Genomic DNA, 19,546 nt, shown 5'->3' on the forward strand with positions numbered 1-19,546 from the left:
AGTTTGTTGTCCTTCCCCCGCACCTCCGATTAGCACGCTTGTCTACGTACGGTGCGAAAGAAGTTCAACATACATACAACATTTAAATAAAAGATCCTCAACCCCCCTCTTTCCCGTCCCCCTTCTTCCATTTTATGTTAGCTATTTTCTCCCTTACCCCCCCCCCTCACCCCCCATATAAACGTTTACTTCTCTGCTAGAGGGACCTGACCTGGGTAGCGCAGTGAGCGCAATACACCCCTCTTTACCAAGCTCTGCCGTGTCTATCTCAGGCATTTATGCGCCCCTCCTTGTTCTGTGATCAGTGCCATGTACCGTGCGCCACATTGAGTTGAAATAAATAAAAAATAAATCTGGTGCCATCTTGCGTTCCCACCCCTTAGCTTTTAAAGGTCTCCGGTTTGGCTCAAACTTAGTGGCCTTTCATTATTATCATCATTTTCACAAGACTGACCACCACACCCCACCCCAGCCAAAATCCCCACTGCCCACTCATTCCAAAACACCCCCCCCCCACCTCCCCCCACCTCACTCTGTCTCACCCGTACGACCACGCATAGCCCCACGGCCGCCAACCGCCACCACCTCACCGAGGCCGATAGCAACATGAAACATGTATGACTTCTGAATTTCTTTGCCGAATTTATGGAATTGAAAACACCCGACCCCTGAAGGATGACTGGTCCGTGCCATAGCTCATCACCGAAAAGGACAAACCAAAAAAATATATACAAACGAAGATAAAACAAAATAATTAAAGTTATGGATTAATTTTGTTTCCCCCCACCCGACCCTAACGGTGTATAGTATTGCGACCTCTCTCTTTCATGTGCGGTTTGCAGCTAATTAACGAACACAATCAAGTTAATTTCGCTAAATAAAAATTGGTGAAATTCTAATATGTTTTTTTTTTTCATATCTCGCTATTTTGAACAATAATGCCAACATAATTGCCTGGGAAAGCCTCACTGAGTGCCGAGCTTCTTTCTCAGGAGGGCCCTGCTGCAATTGGGATGTTGGGCCCATTGCAATAATGAGAGCTTTGGCTTCTTGTGGGAGGAAACCAGAGAACCCGGAGAAAACCCTCCACACGTTGGGAGGGGAAAACGCCCTTACCTCCACACAGATTAATTGCATCCACTGGTGGCACTTGAAATTCTCGACCTGCGCCAGTATACAGGAGGTCGTGGGTCCGATTCCGACCCTGACGCCTGAGTTTGCATGTTCTCCCCATGGTCACGTGGACATTTTTCCAGACCCTCCGGTTTCCCTCTCCAAATTTAGAAACACGCGTTTAGAGTATTTGGCTGGAAGTATTTGGCTGCTATACATTTCCACGTGATAAGCCACTTTGTTCAGTGGTACCTTACCTAGTGAAATATAAAATAGTTGAATAGTTTTATCTCCTCGTCACCTCGCAGCACAAGCCTACAACACCTGGCATCTCCAGGCAGTATCTCAACCAAGCCATCGGCCAGAATCAACCCTGCTGAAAAAATAGATGCTACATTTTGCCAATGTTAAATTGTTGCCGCTCTGTACGTAATTTTAAGCGGTGAAAATGTTCTCCATTTGCACAAAGTTACTTGAATTCATCTCGTTCTCAATATTGTAAATGTCTTCAAAAAAACTTTATTTTATTTTTATTTCACCTCTTTGACCTCTCGATGTTGTGTGAAAATTGCCCAAAATGTTGCCTAAATAGAAACGTTATCCTATTAAGTCAGTGTTATTGGCAAATGCATTGAGATTATGTTTGTTTCAAGTTATTATTTGATTGCAATACATTTCCAGTTTTTTTACACGTCTTTCACCAAAATATTTAAAAGAGCATATTATCAGTATACATTGACCTACGTCTAAATAAAAGTGGATATTTAACGAATATCAGCATGTTGTAATTCATCTCTCCGAATATTTAATTTTTTTACGTATCCCACTAACCCACCACTTGCATTAATTTGAGCAAAGATTATGACGGCATTACTTGCCGCAAAGGCCAATGAAGTCACGAGAAAATTTTCCCAGTTTCGATCGTCCACTTGCCATTCAACGAAGCAACGACCATAGGCCACGTGCAGTTCCCGTCAAACCACGTTGACGTAAATCTCCGCTTGTAGAAAATAACGCCGTGCGCAAAATCTCCGAGACCCGAATTACTCCAGGAAGTTTGTGCCGTAACCAAACATCGTCAGGGCAGGTGAAAAACAGTTCCTTTCTGAAGTCGTCGTGGGCCGGGGAGCAGGTTGCAATGAGTAGGCGCAAATGTCAACCGTGAGCTTATGCACGGCCAGGATGAAACGGCTACCCACTCGGGCATTTAATTAATTGGAAACATGCTATCACCGTCTGTTTCACTCTGACAAACACAGCAAAAAGGTGGCAGATGATGTAAGGCTGGCAGGAGGCTGCTGCCCACCTGCTCGGGGATTGTATGATTCATGCACATCCGTGGTCGGCATTTATTTATTTATATCGTCCGCCGAGTGGCTTACGGGAAGCCCCCTCGCACGTGCATCGCGGGTCGTGGTGGTGAGGATGCGGCGGGCGGTTTAAGAAAGTTCTAAGTTCGCTGCACGAAGGCGAGTGCCACGTGGCATCGCAGCAGCAATGGCGGATTTATGGCTGAATTATATTGTATAGAGGTGTGTGTATAGATTGAAAAAAAAATCAACACATTTGTCAATAACAGTGTAACTTTAAAAGTAAAAAATATATAACAGCTGACGTTTTTTGGAAATTTCTTTCTTCATAGCACGCAAGAAGAAGAGGACCCATTGATGGAAACCTGTTACATCTACTTTTCTTTTAAGGCCACAGCATTGTTGACAAATGTGCTGAGTTCTTTGTTAATTGTGCTTGTGCACCACTGCCAACACACCAGCATCACCGAATTATTTACACATAGAAATAAAAAAAGGAATTTAGTGAACATATCGATCCATTTTATATTTAATTGAACAATTGGGCATTCGTCTGCCTGTAGGGGTGTGATATTTCACATATGGCTTTTCGCAAGCAAGTAATTCCTTTAAAATATTGCACATTTTGACCGCGTAGCTGATTAAGAAGAAGAAGACGATGGGGATAATGATGAATACATCACGACCAACGGCCAAATGAACAAACCCCGGCCACCCCACCACACCCTCTTGCCCGCCGCCAGCCACGCGCGTACACCCCGCAACGCCGCGCTGTCTTACGGCCAAACTCCTGGCTGTCGTCGGCCGAGTGAAGCATGGAGGGCGAGCTGGGGAGCGACGGCGGCGCGTGCTTGAGGGCCGGGTGCGCGCCGGCGCTCAGCGCGCTGCTGCTGAGCAGGCAGTTGGCTGCGGCGGCGGCTGCTGCTGCGGCGGCGGCGGCGTCGTCGTCGTCACGTTCGTCGCCGTCCGACGGGATCGTCCCGACGGCTCCCAGCGCTGTCTCCCCCACAGCCGCCAGGCCGGGCTGCCCGTCGTACATGTCCTCAACCACCTCGTCATCCTCCTCCTCCTCCTCGTCTGCAGACAGAGTGCACAGCGAGCGGCGGCGACGGGGATGAGTTTTTGGGACGCCAGACGAGGCACGGAGACGGGTTAAGGGGTCGGAGGGTGAGGTGGGTGGCTGGAGGGTGGGGAGGTTCGGTGTTGAGGCCACGTCAGTTCTAATCATGGGGCAGGTTTCTTGAATCCCACTTCCCCTATCGCCTTTGATCCCCCCCCCCCGCCACTCCAAGCAGTATAATTGGGATCGCCGCAGCTAATGGATCAACATGTCATCTGCGGTGGGGTAAAGTGTGAGCACTCCCACCTATTTTAAAAATGTGTGGCCAAAGTGAAAGAGTAGGCCAAATGCCCTCTAGAGGGCCTCTGTAGACCCCCCCCCCCCCCCCCCCCACTAGCAGGAATGTGAGCGAAAAATTGCAGTGCTGCACCTTTACTTTCTCCATCGTCGTCTTTACGATTATGGCAAATGACAACCCCGGCAATGGACACGTGCTTTCATCTAATACACAACGTATATTTACACACGGTGTGTACACAAACAGCCAGTGTAAAGTTTCCATCTCGTCCATAATTGATCAATGTGCCCTAATGACCCGTAATTTAGTCTTCATTAGGCGGGGTGTAGTGTCGCACGCTTGTAATCAATCGCATCGGTTGCAAAAGGTTGGTGGGTCACATGGATCCGTGAAACTTACAATCCCACTCGACCGTGAAAGGGCCAGGAGCTAGCAGCACCATTAAATAGATTCTTAAATCAAGTGCCTCGCCAGGAGATCCCACCGATGACCTCTGGATTGCACATCCAGTGTGAAAACTATTACACATGCGGCATCATCCGAGAGACGACAACGACCAACAAAGATGATGATGACGATGATGATGATGACGATGATGATGATGGACGGATGACTGAAATGTGCCCAAACCAGATAGCGGTTGGCGCTATGCTGCGCTCCGAACCCGGCGACCCGAGTTCGATTCCCGCTCACGGCCAACACCAGTGATGATTATTATCTGAACCGGTTTTGGGCCTCCCCTAGGTCGACTCAGCCTAAAATGAGTACCAGGTGCGTTGAGTTTTTTTTAAAGATAACTGCAGAGCAACTAGTGCCAGGTCGCCACCTAGCAGCCTTCTAGCTCGTCTGTGGTCCCTCGGCGATTGTGCGATTTACAATTTGAATGAACGGTGCTGAGATGAATGCAAGGAATTTATTCCGAGGGCTCTCCCAGAATATCGCAAAAACGTATTCCGTGGTGTAAGCCTCGCAAAAAAAAATCACGTTATTAAAAAAAAAACACTGATCTGGTCCACAGGACTTGGGAGTGAGGAAGGGCCACGGCACGTGATTGATCAATACTGGGCAAGGCGGCGCAAGATAAGTTCCCAACTGACATTCTCCGTTCCGCAGACCGCAGACAAGGCGATGGGATGAATGGACTCTGTGCGACAGCCTGTGACGAGGCTGTACCAAAGTCCACCTGCTCAACACCGGATCGTGTGGAGAGGGAAGGTGTATTGGGGATCGGCGGTCTGATCGATGGCTTTATTTTCACCGCTTGTATTTATTTAGAGGTGAGAGGCCGTTCAGATACGTTATCTCTTTTGCAAACGGCAGCTACAGCGGGAAAGGGAGGGGTCATTACCATCCGAGGCGTTAACGACAAATCTATTCACCGGTCACATTCCATTCTTACGCTCACGATGCACGCGCGTGAGAATGGAGCGTCGTTGATCCGTGTGCAGTGGATACGCACGGTCGCCGAAAGCCACTTGATGTGCTGCCGTGCACCGTGATTTTCATATACATCTATTGGAAAATAGCAGAGGTGTGGACTCGAGTCATGTGACTTGGACTCGAGTCAGACTCGAGTCATGAATTTGATGACTTGCGACTCGACTTGGACTTGCATAACAATGACTTTGTCCCACCTATGAGATGTGGACTCGAGTCATGTGACTTGGACTCGAGTCAGACTCGAGTCATGAATTTGATGACTTGCGACTCGACTTGGACTTGCATAACAATGACTTTGTCCCACCTATGACTGATGTGGACTCGAGTCATGTGACTTGGACTCGAGTCAGACTCGAGTCATGAATTTGATGACTTGCGACTCGACTTGGACTTGCATAACAATGACTTTGTCCCACCTATGAGGTGTGGACTCGAGTCATGTGACTTGGACTCGAGTCAGACTCGAGTCATGAATTTGATGACTTGCGACTCGACTTGGACTTGCATAACAATGACTTTGTCCCACCTATGAGATGTGGACTCGAGTCATGTGACTTGGACTCGAGTCAGACTCGAGTCATGAATTTGATGACTTGCGACTCGACTTGGACTTGCATAACAATGACTTTGTCCCACCTATGACTGATGTGGACTCGAGTCATGTGACTTGGACTCGAGTCAGACTCGAGTCATGAATTTGATGACTTGCGACTCGACTTGGACTTGCATAACAATGACTTTGTCCCACCTATGAGATGTGGACTCGAGTCATGTGACTTGGACTCGAGTCAGACTCGAGTCATGAATTTGATGACTTGCGACTCGACTTGGACTTGCATAACAATGACTTTGTCCCACCTATGAGATGTGGACTCGAGTCATGTGACTTGGACTCGAGTCAGACTCGAGTCATGAATTTGATGACTTGCGACTCGACTTGGACTTGCATAACAATGACTTTGTCCCACCTCTGGAAAATAGAATTGTGGCGTGCTGCGGATCATCTACTTAATGGTGGACTATGCAGCCACCTACTTAAAGGAGGCTAGATAGCCGAGTAACGGGCCCCTTCTTAAGAACGGGGCGGACAGAAGATGTGAATGTGTTGGAATTGAACTCATCTCACACTCTGGAGCCCCCTGAGAAAACTTGCAAACGTTCAAACGCAATAAACAAGGCAGTGAGTTGTTTTTTTTGGAGGGGGGGGTGGGTGCAAGAGGAGAGACATTTGCAGGCGAAATAGACAGGAAATGGCACAACTCATTTCTCATTTATGAACCCTTGCTTAGAACTTCCCACGGTCCCAGTAGTGCGCCCCCCCCCAGTCTCTCTCCGCTCTCAACCAAGGCGCATCGCCCAAATTGCCAGCGACAAGGCAGCTTGAACGATACGTGCCGCGACTGGGTTTTTAAAAAGTTTCATCGTCGTGCTTTAATGATTGTTTTTTCGTCCAGGCTCAATGGCCCATAAAACGCGAGGAGACCCGAGCGGGTTTCAAGCTATAGTTTGAAAAATAATCAAGCGAACAACAGACAGACAAACAAACAAAACGCACGCATACGCGCGCGCGTGCGTGCATGCGCGCAAATACCAACGGTGCCCAAATGCGCACGCACGAATAAAGATGCCCACGAAAGGGATTGGCATCGAGAAATTGGACCTAAAAGAAAATGTATACCTGTTGGCTACTTAATATTACAGTGAAGTTACATCATGGGACCTCCTTTGCCAGTACCAAAATATGAGAATAGGTGAGAATAGGTTTTGCCCCTTTTTCTGGCAACAAAACAGGTGTTAAGATGTTAAAACACCAAACTGAAACCTTTTACAAGGAATCATGTCTGCATTAACCACAATACTTGTGGTCAGAATGCAAACAAAAAACACTTTGAAACTATACGCATTGTCCTTGAAACTGATTGGTCCACACTAGAGACGGCTTTCTTTTGAGCCTAGTCTCAAAACGGTGTTAGACCAGAGGCTCAAAAGAAAGCTGTCTCTGGTGTGGACCAATCCGTTTCAAAGACAATGCATAAATTATCAGTGTTTTTTGTATGCATTCTGACCACAAGTATTGTAGTTAATGCAGACATGCTTCCTTGTAAAAGGTTTCAGTTTGGCGTTTTAACATCTCAACGCCTGTTTTGTTGCCAGAAAAAAGGGGGAAAACCTATTCCCACCTACAATGAAGTTATTATCATAATTGGGGTAAAATGCAGTGTATCGATTTGCTAATGGAAGGCAGCGGAGAGTGGGGGGGATGGTGATGCGAGTTCACGGCGTTTCATCATATTACATTATACGTGGAGATTTTCTGATAGAGCACAGCAATTACTTTATGCCTTTTAGTGTTTAATATCCATTCATGCATACGTGTTAATCGCACCATTCTTCCATTCTCTCTCTCTCTCTGTCATAATTAATTAATTAGCTACATTGTAAGAATGTACATGTACAGCTTTGTTGTCAGTCCACTGCTGGATAATTTTACGTTTAGCAGTCCCGGAAATTCCACATTCCGATGGCAGGGACCAGTCTGTTCCAGGTGGTGCTCAATTAACCAACCGCATAGAAACAATAATGTCGATGATCGTGGTGATATTGGTCAGAGGTGTGGACTCGAGTCATGTGACTTGGACTCGAGTCAGACTCGAGTCATGAATTTGATGACTTGCGACTCGACTTGGACTTGCATAACAATGACTTTGTCCCACCTCTGATATTGGTGATATAATACCAGACCTGGAGCCGATTACAATTGCAATCGTGCAATTCATAATTAACCAAAATTCAATGTTTGGCTGTTGTAATTGCAAATATAATTGAGTGCGGGTCTGGACAATACAGTATAGTACAATTTATGAAGATGCACACACAGAGATAAGCTAAACGCAGCTGCTTCTCAACACACTGTGACGCCGTGTACAAACGAGCGGGAGACGCATTGGCAGGGAAACCAATGTAAGCGAGACGCATAAGAATTCGGTCGACAGAAGAGGACATGGGCAGGGTAATGGGGGAAGGCCTTGAACCTAGTGGAGCTGTACTTGTGGCAAGGGAGCTGGCAGCACAAGCGGCCTAAGGGGATGACGATGACCGCGATGATGTCAACGATGGGCGGTCGTGAGTCAACCCTAATCTGGATTTGAACTCACGCAAACTGAGACCACAAGCCCAGGCTCTCTTGTGCCGAGTGAGTAATACGTTAATTGATAATAATTGTAGATTATTCAGAGCCGTGCCAGGAACATAGCTTATCTAATTTCGCTGTCTAGCCTATCGATCGCTTCTGGGTATGAATCAAGTTTCATATTGTTAAATCGATTGAGAGATATTGCAACGGTTACGTTTTTAGTCGCGATGTAAAAAGCCGGAATGACTCTGCGCGCGAGCGGGCGCGATTGCTTTGCCTTCAAACAAACGCGTCGCTCCTACTGTATCATTCAGCACAGCTTTTCTGTTAAAGGAACCAGCGTTGTAATTACCTATTGATTAGAGTCGTGTTGTGTGAATGGAGACGGTATGTCAAACCCTTAGCGGAACCGGCTCGCCATTGCCACAGTCGCCTTTGACACGGGGATTTTGAAATACGCATCGTCGATGATCGGATACATTATGAAACACTGGAACAGAATTGATGATTTATGCTCACAATACGCCACACGGCATCTACTTTCCAGGGGTGATGCCAACGCAACTCACCGCACAGTGGGACAACAACAATAATGCAACGTCTTCTTGGTTCTTTCGGTAAAGTCACATAGAATGGAAATAATAAAATAAGAAAAATAACACGTAATAAAATATTTATTTTTTTAAATATTTTTTAAAAAAAATTCTTTTATCATGTTTTATTTTTAATAAAACATAATAAAATTCCATTCTACGTGACTTTACCGAAAGAACCAAGAAGAATCCCTGCAGTCACAAAAGCTTTAAATCGAAAAATAATGCAACGTTGATTTTATTCCCTCCAAAATCAGCGGCGTGCGTTGAATGAAACACACCCGCCACCAAATTGCGGTGAGGTATGGTCGCGGCTGACACGGAGTGCGGATGTCGACCTTCATCCAACAGGCGATTGACTTGACGAAGGGATGTGGATGTGGAGAATGATGTTGGTGATGGACCATTTAAAATTTTGTTTTTTATTCCAATTTTTTATTTTATTGGAGATTTAAATTTAGTGTTTCTTGGGTAACAGTGTGTTTTACCACCGGCACTTTTTACACCTGATCTTGTACTTTTTTTCATTCCTTAATGAGCTCAAAACGTACACAATGATGCATTTTATACGTAAAAATACGTGATTTCTTACCTTTTTAAAAATGTATTCATTTGTATTATTCGGTCATGTTTCTGTATTGTGTCTGTTACAGAAGCGGCGTGCGAGGTTTTCGTTGACGAAAACCCGACTTAAGATCTTCTTAGCTCGCGCGACACATCAAAATAAACCTAAACCAAATGACTGCGGGAAACGCGCCCAACCGCGAAGGTCGTCGGAGGCTTGGCCGAGTTTTCGTGACCGCTCAAGACTCGGGTGCGAGGCTGTCGGGGAGGGGGAGGGGACACCGGCGGTGGTGTAGGTTGAGGTAGCGAGATGTCCAGAAGAGGGCGGTGCAGCAGTGGCGAATTGAATTCGTCTTTGCAGAGCTTTTTGAACTTTCTTTTTTGCCCTCTCTCGAATTTGAGTTCTCCCGTTTTCTCCAACGTGCCATTAACCCCTCCTTGGTGCGATTGGCCAAACATTTCAAGGGCAGGGCCCTCCTGAACAAACGTCTTGAGACTCCGTGAAAATTTTCTGTACAATCAAAAGTCATTATTATTATTCGCACTCCTCTCAAACGTTGCCATTGTAGGTGACGCTCAGACGTGATTGCTTATACATTATTCCACAGGTGTGTATTTTCGTGACTTTTTAAAAAAGAATCGTCCTGCCTTGCAGTGGTTCACGAACGGAAAACCAATTCGCTTGTCAACTTTCTTACAATGTCCCCAACAAGTTTTTTTCTCAAGGCCCCGGAGTGTGAAGTGCCATCTCCAACGATAAGTCAGTCAAACACTCTGCCCCCCTCCCGTCTCTCTCTACGAGAAAAAAGATGCTGGAAGGTGACACTGACGGCTGCTCTGTGCTTCCAGTGTTCAGAGGCCTGCTTAAAGCGCGGCTCCGGCTGGAGCACGCGTACCACACACATGTCGGTGATGTGCACGTCTTATTTGAACGCTGGGGAGCCGGAAAAGCCCCTCTCTGTACCAGCGTGGACGGCACCCTCGTGTTCACCTTCTGAAGCGCTCGCTCGTCACCGTGGCGTGCGCGATGACCACCACCACCACGTGGCTTTTCTTTCGTGTTGTGCGCGGTGCATTTAGCGCCACAGCGCATGGATATACAGCGTTTGTTTATTTGCTGATACCTATGTATTTCATATCGGAATCGCCTCCAGTGCTGTTTCTGCTGGCGGCAATAACAGTTCTTATAAAAGTCAAACGTCTCTACCCTGAAGAAGGAGCCCTTGCACCAAGCATGCGCCTATTTCTTATGCATTCGTCTGCTGGTGCGCAAAGTATCGATGACGCATGCGGGAGACATTTTCTTCCGCTTGCGCATTAGCAAACAAAAACGCAAGCCGCCAACGGGGTTATTTTTTGTTGTTGTTAAGCATCTCCGAGTAATAGCGGTAAACCATGAAACCTCGGACACTCGGGGTAACAGCTGCGAGTGTGTCGTCCGCGCCTGAATGCACTTCCGGTGTTCGCCATCATCACAGGAGGGCAAAAGGGGAGAGAGAGAGAGAGATGGTTGTAGGCAGGAGCGGGGAAGGTGCTCTCCTCCGGGCGAATTAAGAGGCTAAAGGTTGTTTATTTAGCAGGGAACACGGCTATAATTGCCTCTGTTAGCTCGTGTCACATGAGCAAGCAGATAAACGTACGCGCTTGGTAATGGGAGCCCTTAATTGAGCTGTATGCAGGATATGGCATATTGATGAATTTGTGTTGTCACATTTTCTGGTCTCTGCTGCTCCACAGCAGAGGAAAGTAATACCATTCCCTGAGCACATGTGAGCGTGTGCACGTGTGTGTGTGTCTTTGTTTGTACATGTGTGTGCGACTTAGCGGCGGTGCAGCGGTTAGCGCACTGCACTACGAACGCGGCGACTCGAGTTCGATTCCCGCTCACGGCCGGCGCCACTGACGATTATCTGAACCGGTTCTGGGACTCCCCTAGGTCGACTCAGCCTCAAATAAGTACCTGGTGCGGTGTGTAAACATCGCCACTGGGGAGACGAAGGTGCTGGCCACCAACTCCCTCATGTGCCGTGCCGGCCTTCGTAGGTGCTCGCTAACAGCACTTGCTGCTACAGTCTGTTTAGGCTATACGGGGGATCTTTGCCTCTGTTTGGAATTGCAAATTGTAAAGGTGCAGACCTGCAATTGCTTGCTCGTGTCACTGCTGGCAGGAAGGGCCTCCAGTATCTGGGAGCTCTAGACACGTTCGCCAAACGTCTCGGAAGACGTAGGACTACCCCATAACTTTACCCCGCCACGCACGGGCCTGCTCACCCCCCCCCCCCGCCCGATTGCGGTGAACCCATCTGGACGGAGGAGGCGGTGGAGTGAATTGAAGCAACTTTGCCCGGAGCGGAGGCCGCTGGGTCGCGGTGTTGCGACACCGGCAACTGCGTCGCGTCGCGTGGAACGTGACGGTCCAAGACGAACGCACGTCTGAATCCATTTTTGTTATCGGCTGTGTGAGTGTTTTTTTATTTTTTCCCGCGATGAATGAGCGGCAGAGAAGGGAGGTCAGTCAACCACCCCCCTCCCTCCTTCCCTCCCTCCCTCCCTCCCCGTACGCCAGCCGCTCTCTCTCTTCTGCCACAGCCACCTGACCCCCAGTGCTGCTCGGTTGATTCTGCCAACGCTTCTCAAAAACTTCGCCCGTCAGTTGTGAAAGCGGGTGTGGCCAATCGGGGTGGGGTGGTGTGTGGGGGGGGTACCCGGGTGGCTCAGCTGCCTCGCGTCTCTCGGCGTCACTTTGTGAATGTGGCGTCCTGCGGTCGGCGCCAAAGGCCATCAAGTTTCGGTCACCGAATGTCAAGCCCATCCTCGGCGCGTCCCCATCTCTTTGGTTAACCGCATTGTTCCGTTTGGCCAAATTTGGGGGCTCTCTCGCGCCCGGTCACTTTGTGTGCCATCAGCTGGCGGGGTCCTCGCGAGAATTTGCCGCTGACAAAGGCGGCGATAGCAATGATGCCACTAAGAGAGAGAGCGCCGGGGGTGGGGGAGGGGAGGGGAGTAGTGGGGGCTTCGCAGATTCATGGGCACATCTTTTTTTTATCCGATTCTTTTGGAGGGGGGGGGTGGAGGGGGGTTTAAAAAAAAAAAAGCGAAAAATTCCTTCGTTTTCTAAGAACTTTTCGTGCTGACAATGGCGTGCGCGCACGTTTCCTCACGCGGAGCCGACGCGCAATAATTGAGCAAAGTACAATTACTGACATCTGCTCCATTGAAGGACTTTTTTTGTTGCCTTAAAGTGGAAAGAAAGTTCCCAATAGGAGGAAAAAATGCTACCGCGTGACAGAGGTAGTTTTTTTATTTTTTGCACAGAAAACGAAGCAAAGCAATAATTACCATTACACTGCCATGATTATAATAGGGTCACGTGAGGCCAGAGGGCTCATGGGAAACATTAACAAACTAAATTACTTGGGAATGTGAAATCCTACAAACATTTAGACTGTAATTAGGGCATTCTAAGGATCAACAGAAACAACAACAACAACAACCAAAAAAAAAAATCGGTGAGCATTTCAGCTTCAAAGCGCTCGCAAATAAGGACAAAAGTAAATATCTTAAGAGTAAAAATAATAGAACGTACAGCCCCTTGTCAATACACTGGTGAAGGAAGGCCTGTTTCACAATGTCGTGTCAGTCATGGGAGTTGTTTGACCATACTTCACCACACTGGTCAGTGCAGTTTGGTGAAGCAGAGTGGGTGAGGGAGCCCAGGATCGGTTTAGATTGCCCTCACCGCTGATGTTACCCTCGTTTGCGATTCGAACTCAGGTTGCTTTGTTCTTGATCACACTGCTTGAACCACTGCAACCACCCTTACTCCCATTACGCTTTAAAAAAAAAACGTTATTATGGGCTCTTATCTGACAACAAAATAAATGTCGCTCGTCACCAATGGTTCATTCACCACAAATGTTTGCCGGTGGTTGGAAATTCAATTCGAATCACCACGTTCATTGCAACCCCAATTCCCCGATACATTTACATACGTGTACAGAAATTCCAGCCATTCTCAATCCCGCCAATGGATGAATGTCTCCCCCATACCAACGTCGGTCATGGGGGATTGCTCACCATAATTCACCACGCTGGGTCAACGCGTGTTGGTGAAGACGGGGCAAAGATTTGTGATAACGCTCGCTACCGATGTTAGCCGTGGACGGGAATCGAACCCGGGTCAACTGGGTTCAAGACGCAATGCGCTAACTGCTGCACCACTGCTTCCGTCAAGCGAGCAGCTCCACCACCGCTTCTAATCTTCAAGATAACCGCGGATAAATGTGTATCGTAGGGTTTGGTTTTCTTTGGCATTCACTGCCATGTCGTGTATTATTTCCCCTGTGCTTGACTTGTTTTTGACGCTTGCGTTATCAATACATGGTAATTTATACATTTAATCAAAGTCGCTGACCAATAACTGAGAAACAACAAACATGTTGTTCACATCGTGGAGTGACATCTTATTTAGTAACGCCTAATTGTGATTAATGATTTAAGCCTTGCATTTCAGTCCCTGTAAATTATTTTTTCTCTATCCGAGGTTTCTCTGCACAATATATATTTACCACCCGCCCCGCTGTCACCCCACCCCCATTCCTCCCACTATAGTTGCGCATTCAGTTTAAAAAAAAAAAACTACTTAAAACCGCGATGCTTATTTAACATTTGTCTCTCATTGTTTTATGACCGTCAGACGGCGATGGGAAAATCTGCCGTGGCAGCGCATCCAAAGGCAGAGCCATCGTTTAGGAGCTTTGAGCCATTCATCCAAATGATGGGCGCTTTTCATCCGTTAAATCTAAGTTAACCACAAAATAGCAATGGGGAGGGGAAGGAAAAAAATCCCATTACTGCGATCTGTGACAACGGGGCATTCAATATTTGGCTTGATAATGTGATAACGGGTGATCAACGTGCTGAATGAGATAGATAGCATTACCCGTGGCTCTAAGCTGCACCTCCTAAGGGTGGGTGGCTGTCTGCTCCAAGTTATAATGGTCAATTTAGAATCTCCAGGCCTATGAGGACCCGCGCCGGAGTCCCGCGACGCAAGGCCGGGCCTTTTCTGGTCAGCAAATTGCATCTCGCCGGCCTCAAGTGGCAGCCGCGTTGACGCGACTCAACGCAAATGAGTTAATTTACAAAAAATATATATATATACATCCAGTCGAAGTGATTTCGTACCCAAATGAGCGTTGAGGCAAAACTTATCTCCTGTCTCACGGCTCTGAGCCAGGAGCAGAAATTCGGCATTCGTACGGTGGCAGGGTCAAGTCTCCAGCGAGAGGACAAGCCACTCCCGACTGTTGAGCTCCCCGCGAATTGGATGCTTACTTTATCGACCACCGAGGGATGATGGGCTGATTCAACCCGCCAACCGGAAATTTCAACTCGCCACCATTGTGCGTATATCGATGCAAGAAGGCGGAAATATCAGCTCGAATGACTGATATATCCATTATTTATATATATATATATGTGTGTGTGTAAAAAACGCAACTACATTAATAGATGACTGGTGTATGAAAGCATTCATGATGTCCTGACGTGACTGGTACTGTACCGTCTTGTGTTTCCCAATTCAAAACTGGGGAGCAGTGACCCCGGGTGCAGCGTCAGGAGCCAGCCGGCCTCCGCACTGCGTTGTGTAAGGCAGGGTGGCGTGGGAGAATGTGAAGCCACCCCATCAATCGCATTGCTTGTCCCGTTTCTTTTTTTTTTTTGGTGCTGATAGATGCTTATTGTGCACAATACTGCCTCTTAACCTGATAATGTAATCTACCCATTTACAGCTCGGAGAGGTCTGAGAGACTGATAATGTTTGTAGTAGTTTACGATCTGCTTTATGAATGGCCCTCCGTTTTATTTATACACAGACGGAAAGTTTCTCATCGTGTATTATAGCCCTCCCCCCCACCATTCCACCCTGCCCCCCCCCCAACACCCCCCCCCCACCCTCACGCAAAAAAATGTAATGACATCGACATGCCATGAGTTTTGTTTTATTTTAAGCGGAGGCTCATTTCTGCTCGCAAAATGAATAAGCAATATTTTGTCCGAACAGATACAAACACGCTTGCGAACGGGCTGGAGCCGCAGCGCAGGAGTCATCTCGTTGCGCTACGGACCGTGGCAGACGTAAGTTCGATTCCCCGACGCCCACTCGCATCACCGGGTGGGGATGAGTGACACCGCACACGAACGAACCACCATACTCTTAGTTATTTCGGTAAAGTCACGTAGGTAAAAAATGAAATTAAAATTAATAAAAAATAAAAACAATAAAATCACGACGTTTTGGAGGCAACACAAGCTTTCGTCTTCAGGTCACTTGATACAGATATTTTGCTGTGACAGTTTCACCTGAAGACGGAAGCTTGTGTTGCCTCCGAAACGTCGTGATTTTATTGTTTTTATTTTTTATTAATTTTAATTTAATTTTTTACCTACGTGACTTTACCGAAAGAACTAGGAGTATGGATCCTTGCAGTCACGAAAGCTTCAAATCTAGAACGAACCACTGCTGCTGGAACTGCCCCATTCCGTAAGCAACTGCGGCAAGTGTGGTCAACTGACCCGCCAAATAATTTTCGAAGCGCACAGATTAAAACGGAGGAGCTCGACAGGGAGGAGCTCGACAGGGCAGCTGAAGGAGATGAGCGTATTATGAGAGGGCGACCACGGCGGAGATGGAGCGAGGGAATCATTTCAAGTGCAGGAGCGAGATGGTAGCAGCGCTGGACAGGGAGGGACGGTGATGTCACGGGGAGGCCTTCATCCGGCAGTGCATAGCCAATAGCTGATGATGATGATGATGAATAAATATCGGCGAAAAAGTTATTGCACTTAAACATACTCTCTACCCCACGGTATAGCGGCAGAGAAAAAAAAACAACCCGCAGAATATCCTCCGCGTGTAACACTTTTCGCGTTATTGCAGCCTCGATTGAATTGAACTTCTTAGTCCATGGTTCCATATGGACATTGCACGCCCTGTGCTTGATGATTCCAGAGAGCGAGGTTAAGGACGAAGCGGAGAGAACGCGGTCGTTTTTTTTTTTAGCACAAATAAAAACCCAGCCCCCCCCCACCTCCACCAACCTTCCCGAGAAAGTCGTGTTCCGTTAGAAACCGCCAGCTTCTCCCAACAAATGTACACCGAGCAGGACGCAGTCCGGTAATCAATCGGGCCATTACAAGCCTTTGTAAATGCGTTATGTTTTCATGCTCCCGGTATTTGTATTTTCTAGCCAAGTGAATAACGCTGAAGCCACGCAAGCGAGCGAATTTCATTCATTCTTTTTTTTTGCTCTCCGTTTTTTTTTCTGGTTGTTTGCCTGGAGGAGGGAGGGTAGGGGGGGGGATTGAGGGGGGGGGGAGGCCCCCTGCTCTGCATGCGAGCCACCTACGCGCCGGCATCGTCCCAGAGGGCCCACTCCGAGACGCGAGGCTTTTATGCCGCTCTCAAATTAATAGCAGCTCTTGACATCGTTTTCTCAAGCATGATAAATATTAATAATAATCGATATTAGCACGCGGCATCCGGATGCACGCCGGGGGCACGCGCGAGCTGCACACGCAAGCACAATCCGAGCTGCTGCCCTCCCCCGTCGTCGCCCCCGCATGCTAATCGCGACGGAGCCGTTCGGCGACGGTTTTGTTGTCGTTGTTGCCCGGCCGCCACCGACGAGATCGAAACGAGGCGGGGAAAAAGGCGCAACGTCGCCCTGAATTCTGTCGCGCATCCCCGGCGCGCCATTCTCCGCGGGGGAGCGTCCGGCTCACGACGTCGCGTCTCAGGCCGCGGCGTAGCGCGGCACGAGACGTCATCGCCTCGGCCGAAAAGGCTTATCCGTTCGGCGAAGGGGTTTTTTTTCCCTCGCCGGGTTTTTGGGAAACGCTTTGAGCGATTTCCGCCGGCATTCTACAGGGTAAGTCCCCAACAGCTAGGCAACATTTTTTGCAAAAGTTTAATTTGCATGAGATCATCTGCGGGGTGGTTCATCGCGAGCTGCCCTGCGGCCCACGCGCCGAACGCTACAGCACGAACGCTTTCAACCTTGCTGGAAAACATTGATACAGCAAACAAAAAAAAACTTGCGATTTTATTTTGTGAGGTCACAAACAAAATCCCGTTCAAATGTTTCCTTTCGGGGTCTAAAACGATGCCTGGCGGAATAACGCAAGTGCCTCCTTCGATGTGATTGCATGTGCGTAGCATCCTTCGCGAGTCATACGTGTTGACGAGATGCAGAGTACACAGTTTTTATGACCTCGTCAGGTTAGACCACAAATAACATAACACTCCTGTCTGCATGTCTGTAATCTAATTCCCCAAACGCATGCACCCCACGCTCATTCCTGCCATTTTTATTAATGTTTTTACTTTTGAGTCCAATCACCCAATGTTCTCTCTCGCACACCACCGGCTGCGTCTGCGAGTGGCTCCGTGCCAGAACATGGCAGCTGCAGCGAAATGCTGCACACCGTTTGACCAAAAAAAATAGTAAGAAACCAAATACATATATACACACATTTCTACTTTGGGCGCCTGCTGTAGTTAATCTCGTGAGTTCTCACTTGGCGAAATAATAATAATAATAAGACAAACGGAAGGAGGGGGGAAGAAATGAAGTGCCAATAATGTGACGGCGGCATAAAACTGATTTACGTCCAAAATCACAAGACACATAATTGAATCACATTTGGATGGCATTTCAGCCTTTGTTTAGGGAAATGGAATTTTCGGAACGATAAACAATGCACGGCTCGAAGTCCGAAGATTTCCGAGCGGATGCGATCTCGCCGTTGCCGCTAGCAGAGTAGTCCGGATCGGATTAGTGCCCACTCGAGTCTGGAGCTGTAAATCTCTCCGTGCCATGGTACAGCTGGGCCAGGGTCCCTGCCTGTCGAACCAGAGTTCCCGCAGTTCCCACTGAGCGAACAGGACGGCCCAGGGACAGTTAGTACTCAATTATTCTAAGTGGCCTGGGTGGATGCCAGCTCCCTTAAATCAATCCCCAACTCCGTACAGCGGATGTTCTGAGCGAGGGCCACCCGTTATCGGGCCTTGGATTCGAACGGCACTGCGGCTGGGAAAGACAGAGAGAGAGCCGAACGAACGCAAAATAAAAAACGAAACGATTCCATGTTGGATGGAGAGCGTGAGCCCTTAAGTTTTATTTTGTACCCCGCCTCTCCCTACCCGCTCCCCCACCACCCCGCAAAAAAAAAACAAGACGCGACATCCCTGCTTCTTTAGGCAGGTGAGAGCGGCGGGCGAAGAAGCGTTGCCCGAGATCAGGGAAAGCGAAAAAGAATGAGGGTTAAAAAAAAGGAGGAGAGAGAGAGAGAATGCATTAATTTTTATTAACAGGAAGCAGCCTTCCTGCCTCGCGACAATCTTTGCCTTGTCTAAATGATTTTAGCCTCTGCCACACGGTGTTCTCCACGCACATACATCACCCCATTACTGCAGGAGTGGAGAGGTCCCAGTCATTAGAAAGTGAATTAAAGATGATCCGAGGGGCTATTAATCACGGTGACAAAGGCTTTTTACGTCTCTATAACCCTAATCGAGCCTTGGGACACTAGCCGTGGGGTGGAGGTGGCTGAGAGGAAGGTGGGGGGGGGGATTGGGGAGTTGGGCTGGTTTGGGGGGGGGGGTTTGGAGGATAGAGGGGGGGGGGGCGCTGTGCATAGTGGGAGATGGTGGGGTTGGTGAAACACGCCGACTTTCGTCATCAAGCAAGGTGTAGGCCAGAAGCAAGACACGTGAGACTGCTGCTGGGACCTGGTTACTGAGATGAGACTCTGTGTTGGCTCAAATTAAAAAAATGAAAACATCATCGGGTTATATTCTTTCGGAACAAAAAATGTTCTCACAGTAATTGTTTTTTTTTTGCTAATCGTTATTTTTGTCCCGACTATGGCGCTCAACTGCGTCTGGTGCACGTACGTATGTTGAACTTCTTTCACACCATACGTAGTGGTAATCGGAGGTGCGGGGGAAGGACAACAAACTCATACGCA

The 19,546-nt window shown here is 48.0% G+C and overlaps 1 protein-coding gene across 4 annotated transcripts in view; it reads right to left on the bottom strand.

The window, feature by feature from the left end:
* MECOM (MDS1 and EVI1 complex locus) overlaps window positions 1–19,546 on the bottom strand; it is a 318,166-nt gene that overhangs the window by 193,033 nt on the left and 105,587 nt on the right. For all 4 annotated transcript variants that reach the window (XM_078607787.1, XM_078607785.1, XM_078607786.1 and 1 more), the window contains exon 2: window positions 3,204–3,500. In XM_078607787.1, the coding sequence (XP_078463913.1) occupies window positions 3,204–3,500 (297 nt within the window). The remainder of the gene's footprint in view (window positions 1–3,203; window positions 3,501–19,546) is intronic.

The sequence above is a fragment of the Lampetra planeri genome, chromosome 28 (genome assembly GCF_965212315.1).
Source record: "Lampetra planeri chromosome 28, kcLamPlan1.2.h2, whole genome shotgun sequence".
Lineage (NCBI taxonomy): Eukaryota > Metazoa > Chordata > Hyperoartia > Petromyzontiformes > Petromyzontidae > Lampetra > Lampetra planeri.